This window comes from Erpetoichthys calabaricus, chromosome 1, assembly GCF_900747795.2.
Source record: "Erpetoichthys calabaricus chromosome 1, fErpCal1.3, whole genome shotgun sequence".
Classification (NCBI taxonomy): Eukaryota; Metazoa; Chordata; class Cladistia; order Polypteriformes; family Polypteridae; genus Erpetoichthys; species Erpetoichthys calabaricus.
Genome location: NC_041394.2, coordinates 145,637,756 through 145,657,657, shown reverse-complemented (window position 1 = coordinate 145,657,657; position 19,902 = coordinate 145,637,756). Strand labels below are relative to the sequence as shown.

At 44.2% G+C, this 19,902-nt stretch overlaps 1 protein-coding gene across 1 annotated transcript in view; it reads right to left on the bottom strand.

Annotated features, from left to right (window-relative positions):
• The window catches only part of cand1 (cullin-associated and neddylation-dissociated 1), a 95,046-nt gene that overhangs the window by 21,114 nt on the left and 54,030 nt on the right, over nt 1-19,902 (bottom strand). Inside the window, exons 4-6 of the mRNA XM_028806955.2 lie at nt 7,381-7,504; nt 5,888-6,144; nt 5,701-5,806 (exon numbers count right to left, since the gene is read on the bottom strand). Of these exons, the coding sequence (XP_028662788.1) occupies nt 5,701-5,806; nt 5,888-6,144; nt 7,381-7,504 (487 nt within the window). The remainder of the gene's footprint in view (nt 1-5,700; nt 5,807-5,887; nt 6,145-7,380; nt 7,505-19,902) is intronic.

Sequence of the window (19,902 nt, the reverse complement as noted above, 5' to 3'; positions counted from 1 at the left end):
CGAGTTTAGATCAGGAATATCTGTAATTCACTGACTGACTGATTGATTGTAATCTGTGTGCCACATGGGCACACAGCCAATCTGTGGGAGCCAGAATTCTGGTTGGGTTGTAGGGGATCAAATACTTATTTCTCTCAAAGACATGCAAATCAGTTTATAACTTTTATGTAATGTGTTTTTCTGGATTTTTGGTTGATATTTTGTCTCTCTCCATTAAAATGAAACTACTATAAAAATTACAAACTGTTCATTTCTTTGTATATATACACATACATACATACATACATACACATATATACAGTATATCTATACTATTAAAAGGCAAAGCCCTCACTGACTCACTCATCACTAATTCTCCAACTTCCGTGTAGGTAGAAGGCTGAAATTTGGCAGGCTCATTTCTTACAGCTTACTTACAAAAGTTAAGCAGGTTTCATTTCGAAATTCTTTGTGTAACGGTCATAACGGTCGACAACGTCCGCCATGTTAAATTTCTTATTTATGGCCCCATCTTCACGAAATTTGGTAGGCGGCTTCCCTGCGCTAACCGAAACCGATGTACGAACTTATTTCGGTGGTATGACGCCACTGTCGGCCGCCATACTGAACTTTCCAATGGTCTTTGTTACTTATGGGCCCATCTTCAAAAAATTTGGTACGCGGGTTCCCAACGCTAATTGAATCCTACTTACGTACATATATACGTCCATAGCCTGCAGCTCGGTCGCCGTGTGAGGCGGCGTTGGGTCCCCCATCACCACGCCTCCCACGTAGTTGGCTGCCTGCCTATATAAGGCCATCCGTCGCTCCAGTCTCTTCATTCCCTTCCTTGCTTCGCCACAGTATTCACGTCTCCCTGCTGATAACTGCAACCTTTTTATTTAATCCACGGCTTCTCCACTGTTTTATTGTTCCGTTTATTACGATTATAGTTATTATGTAGGTATTTTAGACTTAGTTTACATTGTTCAGGTACCCATTTCCTTTATCGTTCCAACCGTACCCCCATTAACATGTTTATCGAGGTGATCACCATCGATCAAAGAACTGTCACTTACCGAGTGGTTTCCATGCCCGGAGATGGCGACTGCCTTTTCTATTCTCTGGAGGAACATTGTGTCTTATGTATTGAATGACTGGGATAGGTTCAAGGTGTGGACTGATGACGGCACAGGAGATAATTATACTACACAGGAGCACTATAAGAGTGAAATGCTTAAGCCCTTCACCTATGGTTCTGCAGGTGAGTTGATGGCTGCCGCTGAATTGTTCGGTTGTCGCTTTCAAATGTACCGAAATGGCCAAATATTTTACACCTTTGGACAACCGCCAATGCCTCTTAAACATTTTAGATTCAGAGGTGACGATTTGAGTAGTGGACACTTTGCTGTTTATGAATGTTTAAACTCTCAAAAGCTGGATGCGAAGTTATCGATGAAACCAATTTCAATTCAAACACCTCCAATTTCCAGTAAGCTCTGCTTTGCAATGACAATTAATAAGTCTCAGGGACAGACCCTACAAAAGGTTGGCATTGATTTGAGGCAAGATTGCTTTTCACATGGCCAACTATATATTTGCATGCTCAAGAGTAAGCTCAGCACACAGCTTGGTCATATTACAACCGGAGGGCCGAACTGACAACATGGTATACAAAGAGATCCTTAACAAATAATTATTGGTATATTTTCCCTCAGTTTAAAAAGGTTTACTTTTCTTCTTAATAAAAATTTTAAAGCAGTACTTCGCTGCTGCGAAGCACGGGTATTTTGCTAGTATAAACAAATATAAATATACACACACTCATATAAACATTCATACACGCACAAAAACAAGTCTTGGATCAGTACTAAAATTTTGACTTCAGTAATCGATACTAAATTTTGTAAATCAGTACCGGTACTAAAGCAAATAACGGATAACTCTCCACCCACTGACCCACAGCAGCCCCGCTGCTTCGCCACATTATTGTGCAGCTCTCTGCCATACCACACTCTGCAAATCAATTCAAGGTAGTTGGGAGGGGGCTGGGGGAGTCTCCAGTGGGTTTTTATTAATATTCATTTTAAGTTTGGGGGTTTGGTGGGGTCACATATGTTGAGCTGAACTAGATTTAATATGTATACTTCATCAAAGAGCAGTTTGGGAGGTGGGGTCATTACCATTGAGCTAATAAACGCACATTTAATTACAGTACTGAAATGAACAAAGTGCTGGTACCTTACTGTTTTAAAAAATTAGGGTTTCACTACCTTTTGAGTACCAGTATAATGTACAACCCTAATATATACAGAAATACACACATAAATTATATGCAGTTATTTTGTATGTATAAAGGTAAAATCTGGCTAATTCTCCATTAGCAACCAAGATCCAGGAAATGGCATGGACCACAGACTGGACAGGATATCAATGAGACATTTGGGAGGTGGTCTTGGTCATTGCTCAGACAGGACACCAAGGAGTCATTCAATGGTTACAGGAGGCAAGAGTACCAGACAGGATACTAAAGGCTACTGGAAGAGTTCACAAAGCCAGGGCTTAGTCATCCCAGCTGGCTAGAAGCAGCAGGAGGTGCCATTATACCAAGGGGAATAACACATGCTTCCCAAAGGCTTTTCAACAGGCCAGAAGTATCCCCTGGCTGGATAAACAGTGCACCGGAAGTCTTCCAGACTCGCTCTTAAAACAGACCTCTGATTGCTTAGCCAGTTGAGTTTGGCCAGAGAAGACCAAAATGTGGCTCACCTGACAAGTACGAGAAAACAGTGAAGCAACGAGGTAGGAAAGTAATTTTATTTTTGTAGTTTGGCCGAAGAGGGGCATAGTTTTGTTGTTTGTATGATTCCCAATAGCTTTTCCTTTTGTTTTATTCTCCCTGTATCCCTCAGCTTCTGTTAATAAATTCCAATGTTTGGGCATAATTCTAGGTTGGGAGTTGCTCAGGAGCACCTCCTGAAAGTCACGCTAACAGCCAGCAACATTATTTGGTTATGTAAAACACAGATGACTACTACCATATTTCCCCAAAAATAAGACCAGGTCTTGCATTAATTTTTACTTCAAAAGATGCACTAGGGCTTATTCTCAGGGGATGCCTTATATTTATTTGTGTACAACAATCTACATTTATTCAAATATAGTCATGTCTTCTTGGAATATCGTCATAACTCTCCACATTCAAACCCTGAATTCCAGCCTGAATTTCGTGCGACTCCAGCTGCTTTTAGGATCCTCCAGGATCGATGTGCGTGCTTCGACGTTTGATGAATGGTTCAATGTGGTGAAGCAAATACCGACATACAAAAGCATTCGTGGTGCTTTTATATTCAAGCATCACATATTCCCCAATGTAATGACACAATATATTTTAAAAGTCTCACATACTATCTTCTGTGCAGTCTTTTTGTTGCACCTTCACAAAAGTATTAGAATGTACGGCAGCGTATTTGAGCCACAGAGAAAAAAATTAAGGACACTGTGAAAAGGTCTAATTGTGATTAAAGTGGACATTTCATCTTTAATCTCGTAGTTTACTCATTGTAAAAGTAGACTATCGTAAACGTCATCTTAAAACTGACTCAGTTGTTAATCGCTACGTGCTTCTCAGGCTTCCTCCTGACCTGACAAGCAGCGGCAAGCAGCAGTAGACCACTACACAGAACACATTAAATTAGATATTCCAACTCTCTGCACATTTAGAATCCTTAGATTTATACTTGATATCATTTTCATGATGAAATGCATTAAATTATATATGTTACATTTTACAGATAAACTTCACTTAAATAATGAATGCTCTTAATAATTACACATACGGGGGCGACATGGTGGCAGAACGGTAGCGCTGCTGTCTCGCAGGGAGTCAACGTCACTGGTGTAGAGTTTGCATGTTTTCCTGGTGGGTTTCCACAGTGTGCTCTGTTTTCCGTCCAAATACATGAAGGTTTGGGGATTTGGTGACACTAAAATGACACTAGTGTATGTGTGTGCTTGTGTTCAGCTTGCAATGAGCTGATGACCCACTCAGGGATTTTGTTTCTTTCTCGCACACGATGCTTGCTGAAATGGGCGCATCCCCGGATTGATAGATGTAATCATTAAACATCCTTTTCAGAGAGATTGTGGCAAGGTGTCATCAGAATGTAATGGCTGTTTCAGGCAATAAAAAAACATTGCAAAGCCGAACGTCTTCTCACCATGATGATATCTCGCTCTGCAACCTGGTGGAATCTTCCAGATTTACGTAAAGTACGCGCACAAGTATAAACAGTACAATGCTTGCATAGCTGTAGTGTCCACAGGCGCACACGTCATGTCGCATGAAGTATAAACCTGGCCTTAAGGGCTTTAATTTTCAGCTGACGATCTTGATTAGGGCTTATTTTTGGGGTAGAGCTTATATTACAGAGTAACCTGAAAATCATGCTAGGGCTTATTTTTCGGAGTAGTTCTTATTTTCGATGAAATATGGTAATAGGCACAGTAAGAAAGATTTAGAAAACAGTTCTAACATACTCTACTTCTATGTGGACTTAGAAGATCTTAATACAAGTAATCGTCAACTTATACATCTTACGGCCATTTGACTTACGACGGTTACTGTGTCTCATAGGAAAATAACAGCTTTCGCTATGCCAGCTGCATATGTCGTGATTTGTTCATCTCGATCTCAGTTTACTACCTGCAGAAGTTTCAACTACATTCAGTTACATTTGTCTTACAATTACAGGAAAAAGGCAAATTATTTTGACACAAAAATAAAGGTGATCAAGCAGTATGTGGAAAGAAAGAAAGCGAACGCGATTGCATATAACTAAGTTATCCCATTGTAAGTTGTCCCATTGTAACCAGTGTCCGCCGCACATGCTGTTCTGCTGCGCTCTGGCTTTTAATCCACTTAACCTCCGAAGCTTCTGCGTTGTGAACCATGATATGCTGCTTCATGCTAACTGACACAAAATGGTAATTAAACCACACTGATCTGTTAAAGTTTATCATTAACAGGTTGAAATGTTAAAACAGAAAACAAATGAGTGCTCAAACTCTGCCAGTACAACTCTTCCTTTTACAGTTAACACACTGAACACTGGAAGAGGCTCACACTGATGACATAACAAAACACAGACAAAGAAAGGATCTGTGAAGCTATTAAAGGTTTCGCTCACATTGAGATTGGCTTGAGACCGGTCCGTCGGAACCGAACATGGTCTTAAGTCGACTATTACCTTTACAAGAGACTTGACCAATAGCCATTAGAGCCATACATTTCATACAAAATATAAAACACAAAGAGGATCAGTTTCCCAAACGAAGGAGGCACTATATGTAAGGATTTATGATATACTGTTTCTTTGCAGATAACAAAATACTGATTAAGGTGAGCAAATTAATTAGATACAAATAATTTAAAGTAAAAGCTGTTTTTTCTTCTTTCACAAAATAATCTCTAACATCTGCATGCAGAAACACAGCATTAGTCAAAATTCTAAGTGGCCTGTTGACTATGAAGAAGAACTGTAAATCAAAACTGACTGTTCACCACTTACTCATTGTGTGAACCTAAGAAAGTCACTTAGTACTCCAGTGGACATCTATGTGAACAATTTTATAAGTGTGTTGTTGATTTAAAAGTGGTTACAAATAATTTTAAGAGTGCAAAACAAGGGTTCATAGAACAAAAAAGTACATTTTGTTTACCTCCTCACGAAAGATTCAAATGCTTGAATGCAGTACTCCCTTAACTCATCATCATCAACATTGCAGAATTTAACCACTAGTGGTATAATCTTCTCTAAATATTCACCTGCAAGTTTAAAAAAAAGAAATGTTATTAAACATTCTGTTACACAGAAGTAATTTCTGCATTGCATCCTTTTTAACTTACCTATGCGATGACCTGCTTGTCTGCTGATTGCTGCAGTACACTGTATGTATGTCCTGGTTGTAGACATGGTATCATTTTTAGAAAGTTCTGTTAGCAGGTGTTCTATGAGGTCCACAAACACTAGATTGCCACAGCTCATAACAAGGTGTCCCAATGCAATAATAGTTCTTTTCCTTACTGCCAAACGTGGACTAGTGAGCTGAGGAAGTAGACAGCTCAAAATGGATGGATGAAAATTAACTAGAAGGCCCCCTTGTCTAATGAAAAAGACAGAAAAATGAAAAAATTACTTTGACATATGCTATGAGAATAACAAAATACACACTGAGTAATTTATATTAGTTGCATATAAACAGAAAAAGTTGATGTTAAAGTTGGCTAATTTATTACCATTTGAATTATAACTAGTTCAAACTATTTATATAGGTAGCTACTCAAAGGAAGGCTTTAAATGCTGAAATGGGTTGTCATATATGCAAGACTCTGATGCTAGCAGAAGGCATTAGCAGCTGAAGTGCTGAACATGCAAAAAAGCGAAAAACTTGAGCAACACAGGATATAAAAAAATGCACACTCTAAAGAGAGAGGTACTGCAATCACAGTTTATTTTAACGTTCTAAACTATATTGCGTTGTTAGCTTCACAGCTCATGCTTTTTTTTTTTTTTATAAAAAAAAGCTGTATGAGAGCTTAAAAAACAAAAAATGAAGCATTAAGGACTTATAACAAGAGCACCTGTCAGAAACAGTAATAAAGTACAGAGCTACTGCCTTCAAAAGAAGTTGTTAAAAGTGGCTACCAAATAAGAACATTTAGCTAAGGACACCTGCATGAGCAAAGTTTCATTATCTGTCCTGCATGCTTTTGTCATGTCACCTTTCCAATCGACATACCATTCTAAGGAAAATTCAATTATTAGCCAATACTAATGATAAATTCTCACAGAATTTTTCATTAAATGTTGCAAAGAAAATCATTAGTAGCTCACTACACTATCAACAGGTGTTTTTGTTTTTTATTTCGCCTTATACAATTTCTTGTATTAGGAATTTGTTAGTTTTTGCATATCCCTTGGGGTCAGAGTGCAGGGTCAGCCATTGTACAGCGCCCCTGGAGCAATTTCAGGTTAACGGTCTTGCTCAAGGGCCCAGCAGAGTAGGATCTCTTTTGGTAGTGACAGGGATTCAAACCGGCAACCTTCTAGATACCAGCACAGATCCTTAGCCTCAGAGTCACCACTCCGCATTTCTATACAACATAGTTTGTCAAATTAAGTACAGCTTTTAATCATTTACAGTAAATTAAGGTATTACATTATGAAGCATACAATCTCAGATGAGACCAAAAAAAAAAAAAAATATTTGGTAAATATCCGTCTACAAAAAGATAACGTGTTAAGCCTGACTATAATTTTACAAATTAAAACTGACATATCATGAATTAGTTAAGATTCAAAATTCTGATACATCAGAGAAAAAAAAAAAACTGCTTACCTGCATAACATATCTGCCATTATATCTAAGGCTTCAAGTTGAACAGATACATCTTCTTGCTTGGCTATGGCACTTGTAAGGCGGCCTGTAATTTTTTTACAAACACTGGCAGCTAGAGCAGAGCCTACAAAACAATGACAACATGTTTTAGTTAAGGAAAAGGAACTTAAATTAGCTATACAGAATGAAGAATAGCACAAAAATGTTGGCAATTTGTAAAATTGTGAAGTCAAAAGATAAATTTGTATCCAAGTCAAAACTAACCAGAAAGCACATGAAAAATTACACTGCTCTACCAACCTCCGAAAAATGGTTGGCTATATTACACTCTTCTGCTCAAAACTACACATACTGGAAAATGGATGGATGGATGGATGGATTTTATATATATATATATATATATATATATATATATATATATATCACTAGTCATTTAGCCTGTTACAATAACGGGCGCTAGAACAGTAGTGCATAAACATTAGTAGGTACAGTCTATATTAAATGGCAAGGGACTTTGACCTCATTCTTTTTGACGGTCGTATTTTTCTTTCTTTCAGCCTTTCTTTTGTTGATGTTCACTTGCTGAGCTGACCATTCTTCGTGGGCTGCCGCCGTGTATTGTGTGTCTTTAATTTTCTGTGACAGTAATACTGTCTTGTACGGCTCTATTCAATAAGGGCGCGCACAAAAAGGCGAGCTTCAAAAGGGCGACCTCAATTGAGCACGGCGAATAAAGGCGTTCGTAGATAATTTAGTTCAAATGGCTCTGGAATATGTGAAGAGCAACAAAGGTGCAGATCTTAATTTACACGCGCCTTTTTTCGCTGCGCCCAATTGAGGTCGCCCTTTTGAGGCTTGCCTTTTTGTGCACGCCCTTATTGAAGGATACCGTCTTGTACGTCCGCTGGCTTGTACGTCCGTAATATACCTTTAATTTTCTCTGGCGATAATACAGGCATGCGCGTCGGTAATATGCCTTTAATCTCCTCTGACAGTAATACTGGCTTGTATGTGGCTGTAATATGCGTCACTGTACTGTGTACCTTTAATTTCCTCTCGCAGTAATATTGGTTTGTATTTCCGTAAAACGCCTCTAACTTTCTCTGACAGTAACATCGCGCATCGCACCGTGCCCCGCGCATGCGCACTTCACCAGAAGACACCCACACACGGACACCTGGACGCACATAGGGATTTTATATATATAGATATATATATATATATATATAGATATATATATATATATATAGATATATATATATATATAGATATAGATATATATATATATATATATATATATATATATATATAGATATATATATATATATATAGATATATTATATATTATATATACACAGTGGAACCTCGGTTTGCGAGCATAATTCGTTCCGGAAACGTGCTTGTAGTCCAAAGCACTCGTATATCAAAGTGAATTTCCTCATAAGAAATAATGGAAACTCAGATGATTTGTTCCACAACCCAAAACTATTCATATAAAAATGATTAATACAAAATATAAAGTAAAAATACATAAAACAAATTAACTTGCACTTTACCTTTGAAAAGAATCATGGCTGGTGTGAGTGAGTTTCTAAACTCTTGTGGGATTGCACCCAACGGGACGACACGCGGAAGAGCGTCCCAAAGCAATCACAGTCTCCCAGCGCTGTAGCAGTTCACCATAAAAGCGAATCCGAAAAGATCGCGGACATGCTATAAGCGCCAGCCATCAATGGGTGATACAAGGAACATTATAAATGTGCAGGGCCCTGCCTGACTGCTGTGTCTGTGTATAAATAATCGCGCTGTTGCTGTTTCAAGCTGAATAAAGCTTGTGTTGCTAAAGTGCTGAGACTCAGCTTCGTGTTTTAGGGTGCAAGACGGGGACTCGCACGTCACAGCGCGCGCGCGAATGAACACGAACGAACACACACACACACACACACACACACACACACACACAGTCACGATGCTAATGCTGTAGTAAACACTATACGCTCGTACGGATGTTGACTATATGAGTGAGGCGCGCCGACTCAGACGGAGAATAGGAGACAATTGCCCACAATCCCGCAGTGAGAGAGAGAGAGAGGAACCATCAGCTCAGTTGTGATCACATGACGCTCAGCAGACAAAGCGTATACAGTAAATACTACTCGTACTGCAAGACCTCGCTCGTTTATCAAGTGAAAATTTATTAAAAATTTTTGCTCGTCTTGCAAAACACTCCTAAACCAAGTTACTCGCAAACCGAGGTTCCACTGTGTGTGTGTGTATATATATATATATATATATATATTGTGAAGGACAGCCGGGTCCCATGCCCGGCAGTGACGCCCCTACTGCATCTGTTCCGGGGGAGCTACCATGGACAGCTCAATACCTCCCCCGGGACGATTGGTGGCAGCCTCGCTGGCAGACGATGATTCCCCAACCGGGCGCATGGCTCCATGGGAGATGGAGTCCTCCACAGCCTGGTTGGGGGCTCGGATGGCCGCCAGGGGGAGCTGCATGGACTCTGCAGCCCGGCTGGTCAATTCCTCAGCCCCACCCGGAAATGCAATTAGGTTCAGGTGATCAAGCACCTGGAATACTTCCGGGTGGGGTATAAAAAAGGCCAGCCACCACCACTCGAGAGAGCCAGAGTCGGGAGGAGGAGGAGGACGACTAAGCCTGAGGAGGAGTGGTGCTGCCAGAAGGATTGTTGCTGTGGTGAGACTTGTGCTTGTTTGGGACTGTGTATTGCCTGTGGGTCACGGGGAAGACGTGCGCCCACGGGTGAAGAAAATAAAACGTGTGTTTAAGACATAGTTGTCTCTCTGTCTGTCTGTGCCTGGGGCCTGGTCTTTTACATGGCATCCCAGATGGGACCCTCCACCTGTTAAAAAGTGGGGATCCCTTTATAAAAATTTGTAAAAACAGGCCGGCACAACAGACGACAGCACGTGCACGCTGCAAGCACGCACGGCTCAGAGCGCACAGCGCAACGAAGCGCGCACACGCAGCGGGATCCGGCAGCTGCAAACCAGCACGTGCAGCACAGCGCGAGAAAGGCGAAGCGCACACACGCGGCGGGAGCCGGCAGCTGCAAACCAGCATGCGCAGCGCAGCACAGCGCGAGAGGCGCGAGGAGCGCACACGCGGCAGGGGCTGCAAGCCGGCACACACAGCCAGCGCGAGAGATCGCAACTGAGGCCGCCAAGGAGCTGCTGCAGGCACCGCATACATGGGGAAGAAGAAAACTGGGCGGACACAGAAGCCGGCTGCCAGACGCCGCCATACCGCTCCACACCACGGGTTGCAGCCAGAGGTAGGCGACGGGCTGCGGGCAGGGTTTTCCGCATTCGTGTCAGCCTACCTCTTGGACGAAGAGCCGCAAAGTACCCGGCAGTGGCAGGACGATGTCTGTCCGTGGAGGGATGGTGGAGAAGCTCAGGGGAGAGCGAGGCGGAGATGCGTTTCCCCTATAGCGTGAGCTATTGCCAGGGGGAGGCGAGCCAGGACAAGCTTCCCAGCGTGGTGTTCCCGAAAGAGGAGCGGGAGCAGCTCCCTGACACAGGTAACAGGGGGGAGGGCATGTATCAGTCACCCGCCGAGGAAGAGGGGCAGGCGGGGATGATGAACCTTCTTCCCACACCTCCGGAATGCCCGAAAGAGCCTGCGGAGAATCCACAGGATACCGATGGCTCGCAGTCGGCGGGAGGGGACAAGGAGAGCCCAAGTCCACTGCCGACCGAAACTATTAACGTGGCCTGGGCTGTAGGGGAGGTGAAGACCGTCACCCTAGCTCTGCAGTCCTTGTTTAAAGTGTTTCAGGTCCTGCAGGAGTCGAAGGAGGGTCTTGAGAAGAAGCTCGGCGGCCCGTGCGGAGCGCTGTTTGAATGGCTTCGGACATGTAGGGCGTCACCCTCCAGCCCGCAGGTAGGTGAAACCTGGGTCGGACAGGAAGGAGGGCGGTGCGCAGCAGCAGCAGTGAGAATTAGTACTGCTTGCCAGGCCGCTCTGCCCTCAACACAGGACGCTGCCATGATGACAGACAGCGTGGCAGAAGAGCATGAGGAGAGGCAGCTGGTGAACGCCGGCTGCCAAACGACTCCGCCCCGACTGCCTGCGCCTATCTTACAGCCGTCTAAAGGGGTGCAGACGGCACGGGGTCTCCCATCTTCCCATAGTGGGACTCAGACCGTCAGTACACCCAAAAGAAAAAGAGGGACCTGGACAAAGAGGTCGGAGACTCCTAACAAGGTGCAGCGTAAGCCCGTTGGTTTAACGATGAGGGAGGGCTACGCTGCAGAGGGGCAGAACCCTCGCAAGCCCTCCGCAGAGAAGGCTAAGGGGCAGGAGTTTCCTGCCTGCTTGTACTCCCGCAACGGTCGAACTGGAGGGGGTCGGGCGTGCTATAACTGCGGCCGCGGTGGCCACGTCTGGTGGTGTTGTCCTGTAAGGACGTCCGAGTGGCAGGGATGTCGGGGCAGCACCCCCAGACCTGTTGGTTATATTTTCACAGGTCGCAAAAGCGGAGCCAAGGACGCCGACTCCCTATCCTGGAGAGGACCGGCCCTCGCGGGGCAGGCCGATGAGCCCCATAAGCCTCATCTGAGGGAGAGGCTATGTGAAGGACAGCCGGGTCCCATGCCCGGCAGGGACACCCCTACTGCATCTGTTCCGGGGGAGCTACCATGGACAGCTCAATACCTCCCCCGGGACGATTGGTGGCAGCCTCCCTGGCAGACTATGATTCCCCAACCGGGCGCATGGCTCCATGGGAGATGGAGTCCTCCACAGCCTGGTTGGGGGCTCGGATGGCCGCCAGGGGGAGCTGCATGGACTCTGCAGCCCGGCTGGTCAATTCCTCAGCCCCACCCGGAAATGCAATTAGGTTCAGGTGATCAAGCACCTGGAATACTTCCGGGTGGGGTATAAAAAAGGCCAGCCACCACCACTCGAGAGAGCCAGAGTCGGGAGGAGGAGGACGACTAAGCCTGAGGAGGAGTGGTGCTGCCAGAAGGATTGTTGCTATGGTGAGACTTGTGCTTGTTTGGGACTGTGTATTGCCTGTGGGTCACGGGGAAGACGTGCGCCCACATGTGAAGAAAATAAAACGTGTGTGTTTAAGACGTACGGTGTCTGTCTGTCTGTGCCTGGGGCTTGGTCTTTTACAATAAATATATATATATATAACCCTCCACAATTATTGGCACCCCTGGTTAATATATGTTCTTAGGCTTCTAATAAATTCCCCCCCCCCCCCCCCCCCATATATACGCTCACAACACAAAAAAAGAGTAAAATCCAACCTTTAATTGAAGTACATTTATTCATTGGGAAATATATCACACATTAAGAAATGTTTTTTTTTACATGAAATCATGTGTGCCACAATTATTGGCACCCCTGCTGTTAATATTTTGTACATCCCCCTTTTGCCAGCAAGACAGGACTTAATCTTCTCCTATAACATTTCACAAGGTTGGAGAATACAGAGACAGGGATATTTAACCATTCCTCTTTGCACAGTCTTTTTAGATCGTCCAGAGTCCTGGGTCCACTCCTCTTTAGCTCACCCAACAGGTTTTCAATGGGGTTGAGGTCTGGGGACTGAGATGGCCATGAAAAAGCTTCATATTGTGTCTGCTGAGGCATTTTTGCGTAGATTTTGCCATATGTTTAGGGTCATTATTCTGCTGGAAGACCCAATGATGACCCATTTTCAGCTTTCTGGCAGAGGCCACCAGATTTTGATTTAAAATGTCCTGGTATTTCAAGGAGTTCATGATGCCATACACCCTAACAAGGTTCCCAGGGCCTTTGAAAGAGAAACAGCCCCACATATCCTCCATCATACTTTACAGTGGGCATGAGGTGCTTTTCCGCATACTTCCGAATTCTTGGATTCACGCCAGGCCCACTTAGAATGTTTGTTGCCAAAAAACTCAATTCGAGTCTCATCTGACCAAAGCACATGGTCCCAGTTGAAGCCCCAGTACCGCTTAGCAAACTCCAGACATTTACGCTTATGATTGTAGGTGAGAAAAGGCTTTTTCCTTGCATGTCTCCTAAACAGCTTGTTGGCATGGAGATAGCGTCTTATGGTTGTCATGGAGACTTTGTGAACCCAAGATACCACTCTTTGGTAAAGTTCTCTAACAGTAAGCTTTGGAGAATTTTTTACTTATCTTTTACCATCATCCTCACTGTGCGTGGTAGCAAGATAAACTTGGGTCCTCATCCAGCCTTGTTCGTCACTGTTCCTGTTGTTTTACACTTCTTTATTATTCCTCTGACTGTAGATATAGGCAGGTTTAGGCGAGTAGCTATTTTCTTGTACTCATTACCTGACTTATGAAAGTCGACACACATCTGCCTTACTTGAACAGCATGTTCTTTTGTCTTTCCCACGTTGAAGCGTGGCTAAGAGCAATAGGACTCTGTGTCGCATCATATTTATACCCCAGGGACACAGGAAGTCATTAATTACTAATTAAAAGGTCCAATTTACTCTGATCAACTTTAAAAACTAAACTAGAAATTACAAAAACGCTTCAATTACATTTATTTTATAGGAATTGTTAGGGATGCCAATAATTGTGGCACACATGATTTCATGTAAAAAATGTATTTCTTAATGTGGGATTTTTCCCCCAATGAATAAATGCACTTCAATTAAACATTGGATTTTTCTCTTTTTTGTGTTGTGAGCCTATATTTTTTGGGGGAAAAAAAATAATTTATTACAAGCCTAAGAATACATCTTAACCAGGGGTGCCAATAATTGTGGAGGGCACTGTATATTACACATATATACATACACACATATATATATATACATATACATAGTACTGTGCAAAAGTTTTAGGCAGGTGTGAAAAAATGCTGTAAACAAAGAATGCTTTCAGAAATATAAATAATGATTGTTTATTGTTATCAATTTACAAAATGCAAAAATCTAAATCAAATCAATATTTGGTGTTACTACCTTTTGCCTTCAAACAAGCATCAATTCTTATAGGTACACTTGCACAAAGTCAAGGATTTTGTAGGATTATAGTCAGGTGTATGATCAACCAATTATACCAAACAGGTGCTAATGATCATCAATGTCACACGTAGGTTGAAACACAGTCATTAACTGAAACAAACAGCTGTGTAGGAGGCTTAAAACTGGGTGAGGAACAGCCAAACTCTGCTACCAAGGTAAGGTTGTGGAAGACAGTTTCGTGTCATGGCAAGATTGAGCACAGCAACAAGACACAAGGTAGTTGTACTGCATCAGCAATGTCTCTCCCAGACAAAGATTTCAAAGCAGACTGGGGTTTCAAGATGTGCTGTTCAAGCTCTTTTGAAGAAGCACAAAGAAACGGGCAACGTTGAGGATCGTAGATGCAGTGGTCGGCCAAGGAAACTTAGTGCAGCAGATGAAAGACACATCAAGCTTATTACCCTTCGAAATCAGAAGATGTCCAGCGGTGCCATCAGCTCAGAACTGGCAGAAACCAGTGGGACCCAGGTATACCCATCTACTGTCCGGAGAAGTCTGGCCAGAAGTGGTCTTCATGGAAGAGTTGCAGCCAAAAAGCCATACCTCCGACGTGGAAACAAGGCCAAGCGACTCAAGTATGCACGAAAACATAGGAACTGGGGTGCAGAAAAATGGCAGCATGTGCTCTGGACTGATGAGTCAAAATTTGAAATATTTGGCTGTAGCAGAAGGCAGTTTGTTTGTTGAAGGACTGGACAGCTGTACAATAATGAGTGTCTGCAGGCAACAGTGAAGCATGGTGGAGGTTCCTTGAACGTTTGGGGCTGCATTTCTGCAAATGGAGTTGGAGATTTGGTCAGGATTAATGGTGTTCTCAAGGCTGAGAAATACAGGCAGATACTTATCCATCATGCAATACCATCAGGGAGGCGTATGATTGGCCCCAAATTTATTCTGCAGCAGGACAATGACCTCAAACATACAACCAAAGTCATTAAGAACTATCTTCAGCGTTAAGAAGAACAAGAAGTCCTGGAAGTGATGGTATGGCCCCCACAGAGCCCTGATCTCAACATCATCGAGTGTGTCTAGGATTACATGAAGAGACTGAAGGATGTGTGGAAGCCTACATCCACAGAAGATCTGTGGTTAGTTCTCCAAGATGTTTGGAACAACCTACCAGCAGAGTTCCTTCAAAAACTGTGTGCAAGTGTACCTAGAAGAATTGATGCGGTTTTGAAGGCAAAGGGTGGTCAAACCAAATATTGATTTGATTTAGATTTCTCTTTTGTTCATTCACTGCATTTTGTTGATTGATGAAAATAAAATGATTAACACTTCCATTTTTGAAAGCATTCTTTGTTTACAGCATTTTTTCACAGTACTGTATATACATATACACATATATACTGTATACATATATATATACACATAAAAACATATACATACATATACAGGATCCAGGTGGGAGAGTACCATACCCAAGTGGCCAAGCACAGGGTGTGGGTCGCGGGGTCAGGAGGACCAGGTGCAAGCTCCATCCCAGTGGTCAGTATGTAATACAGTCCACAGGGAGAGTGTGAAGGGGGCCAACAGAATACAGCCATGATGGACAGGGGAAGTACAGGAGGTTTGTTATGGCCTCTTGGAGGAGGTGTTTGCCCTTCCATGCCCCACAAACACCTTTCAAAAGGTATCGAAGCCCTGCCACAGCAGGCAAGGAAAATATTAGGGTGAAAGTTTGACCCAGAGCGCCTATGGGCGAAATTCGGGTGCTGGCTATGGCTAAATGAAAACAACGCCCTTCAGGTGATTGAACAACTGGCCTGTTTTGTCTTACTGAACGCACTGCCTGAATATCTCGTCCCGCAAGCCTGGGGATGATTATTTAAAAACCATGGTCAATCTCATAGAGGCCATTGAAAAGAATTGGGCAGCTTCACACTCTGGGAGAACCGGGCAATGTTAGTATAAAACCCAACCATTGTGTGTCCCTAACCTTACACTTAGTCATCACCAATTGGAGCAAGCGCTGAAGCCACCGATTACATTGCCGCATCTTTTGCTTGGTGGCAAGTGCTGGTACAGAGAGAGAGGGGTGATGTGCTCTGGCTAATCCCTTATCAAAGCTGTAGACAGGAGTGGTAATTGTAAATGGATATATGGTACCAGCCCTCATGGATACCGGCAGTAACATCTCCATTGTTGCTCGCTGTTTCATGTTACCGCAACAGTTAAGACCAATCTGACCTGTGTTCACGGGGATACTCGCTCATACAGGTCTGCCTCCTAATTCACTGCGTGTGAAGGATCACTAAAAAAGCTAATGGTGGCGGTCCTTCCAACTCCACCTTTCCCAGTGATACTCAGGTGAGATTGGTCCGATAGTAAATGCGGTTTACTTAATCCACTCCTAAACAAAGATTGGGCCTATTAATGGATGGGGAAAATACATCCCAAGCTGTATCTATGCCGTGTACAGAGATGGCTGAGAGCGGTTACGCGGCTCCTTGAAGTGATGTGGCGAATCCTGGAGCAGCGAATGATGGGACGTCATCACCCAGCACTGCGGCGGAATGATATGAAACCACGCCCTTTGAGGTCACTACAGATCCACTCTCTCAGTTGCACTTTCAATTTAAGCAGACACCATTTAAAAGGGAACAATGGAATGACGATTCCCTTAAATTTGCTAAAAATGCAGTGGTTATGGTAAATGGCCATCGCACACAACATCCTATGCCACATGGGCCTCACTCTGAATTAAACAAGTAAGCCCGCGATTCGCTAGCGAATTGGAAATCCAAGAATGGCAATCAGTTTCTGTTCCGTCCGATATTTGGATGGATGACATATCATGGAGGGTGGGTGCGTCTGGGGAAATGTCATTTAATTAAATAAGCATATCTGTACTAAAGCGGTTTCGTTTTGTGGAGACGTGATTCTGTTGCCTTTGCTGACACCGATTGCTGGCAGAGTGGAGCACAGCAAGTTTAGTTCACAGGTTGTGGTGTTCGTGTGCCAGCCACTGAATTGGGGAAGCCGCTGGGTTTGAGTCTGTGACCGTTATGTGATCTATATTACTGGTATAGTGGATTAGAGCAAGTGCAGTGTACAGGTTGTGTTGTTTGGGCGCCACCTACTGACTCTGGGATGCCGCTGCGTTTGACTCTGGGGCGTGCGCCACGGCGCAATATGCGCCTCGGTGGGAAGCTGCTGCGTGATGAAATATCATGGAGGGTATATGCGGTGGTGTGGGCGGTCGCATCCGGGCGGCTGTACAACCTGGCGTGTACGCTTTACCTCAGGTTTAGTTCACAGGTCGTAGGCATGGTAAAGTTTCCATTTAATTCAATAACCCTATTTGAACTAAAGCGGTTTCTTTGTGTGGGCCCCTTCGTTCATTGTTTGTATCCATACAGGCTCATTTACAGGTCGTAGCCATACGGGCTCATGTTTGTATTACTAATCGTTGAGCTCCCTCTATTTGGATACGTGCCTCCTTTGCCTGTGCTGTGTCAAAAGCGCGTTGTCGGCGCGCTCGTTCATTGTCCGGGCGGCTGTACAACCTGCCGTTCCTCCTTTACCTCAGGTTTAGTTCACAGGTCGTAGGCATGGTAAAGTTTCCATTTAATTGAATAACCCTATTTGAACTAAAGCGGTTTCTTCGTGTGGGCGCCTTCATTCATTAAGTCTAGTTTACAGGTGGTGTTGTTTTGGCACTTACAGGATGTGTTGTTTGGGCGCCACCCACTGACTCTGGGAATCCGCCGCGTTTTGGGAAGCCGCTGCGTTTGACCCTACAGGTTGTGTTGTTTGGGCGCCATCTACTGACTCTGGGAAGCCGCCGCGTTTGACTCTGGGGCGGGCGCCACGGTGCAGTATGCATGCGCCTCGGTGGCAGTACGCATGCGCCTCGGTGCGTCCGCCGTGCATAAATTAACTGTGGTTTAGTAAGCTAGATAACCATTCTTCTTTATCAGGTAGCCAAACACGAGGAGGAGGTAAAAGGTTGCTGCTGTTAGTCCCACAAACTTACTGGCAGCAAGTTTGTGAGCTAGCACACACCCACTTCCTAGAAAAAACTCTTCAGTGGATCAACCTCCGATTCTATTGGCTGGGAATAAATAAGGAGGTTTGCCACTTTTGCACATCCTGCCCAGAATATGAACTCCGCCAAATTCCCAGAGGACCATGCTCCTCTAGTTCCCATTCCCCTTATTGACGCCCCATTTGAACGCATCGGGTCGACTTAGTGGGACCCTTAGAACCCTCGGTTAGAAGACACGAATACATACTGGTCCTGGTAGATTGTGCTACTCGATATCCTGAAGCTGTTTCTCTGCGCTCAACTACCTCCAAAGCTATCGCACGGGAATTTGTAGGGGTCTTTACGCGAGGCGGCATCCAGACGGACCAAGGGATACCCTTTACCTCGGGGACATTCAGGGAAGTTGCCAAGTTATTTAAGATGAAGCATTTATAGACCTTGGTATCATCCTCAAACCGATGGTCTAGTAGAGCAGTTCAAGCAGACCCTCAAGCAGATGCTCCGCAAGGTGGTCAACAAGAATGGGAGGAAATGGGACCAGCACCTCCCCCTCTTCCTTTTTGCCTATCGGGAAGTCCCACAAGCCTCCACAGGATTCTCACCTTTTGAATTTTTACACGGGCAACAACCCCGGGATATTCTGGATATTTTAAAAAAAGGTTGGGAAGAAAAGGCACTCTCCTCCACAAATATACTTGAGTATATTGTGCAGTGGGCGGCACGGTGGCGCAGTGGGTAGCGCTGCTGCCTCGCAGTTGGGTGATCTGGGGACCTGGGTTCGCTTCCCGGGTCCTCCCTGCGTGGAGTTTGCATGTTCTCCCCGTGTCTGTGTGGGTTTCCTCCGGGCACTCCAGGTTTCCTCCGACAGCCCAAAGACATGCAGGTTAGGTGGATTGGTGATTCTAAATTGGCCATAGTGTGTGCTTGGTGTGTGGGTGTGTTTGTGTGTGTCCTGCGGTGGGTTGGCACCCTGCCCAGGATTGTTTCCTGCCTTGTGCCCTGTGTTGGCTGGGATTGGCTCCAGCAGACCCCCGTGACCCTGTGTTCGGATTCAGCGGGTTGGAAAATGGATGGATGGATATTGTGCAGTTATGTGATAAATTTGAAAAAATTAGGCCTATCTTAAAAACACACATGGAAAACGCTCAAGCAGCGCAGGTCCATCATTATGATTGTGGCACATCTCTACAGGAGTTTCGCCCCGGAGGTCATGTCATAATCCTCATTCCCACCTCCCACTCTAAACTATTGGCCCATTGGCAAGGCTCCTACAAAAGTTAAGGAGAGGAAGGGACTTGTCAACTATTTGGTGAAGCAACCAAATCGTCGACCAAGTGAACGGGTATATCACGTGAACCTGCTGAAGCTGTGGAAGGATAGGGAGCCTGACCCCTCCTCCGGCCAGCCCTGTTCCCTCTTTACTCACAAATCAGATCTTAACTTTGGACCCAATTTGACCGCCAAACGACGACAGGAGCTGGAAACAGTTATC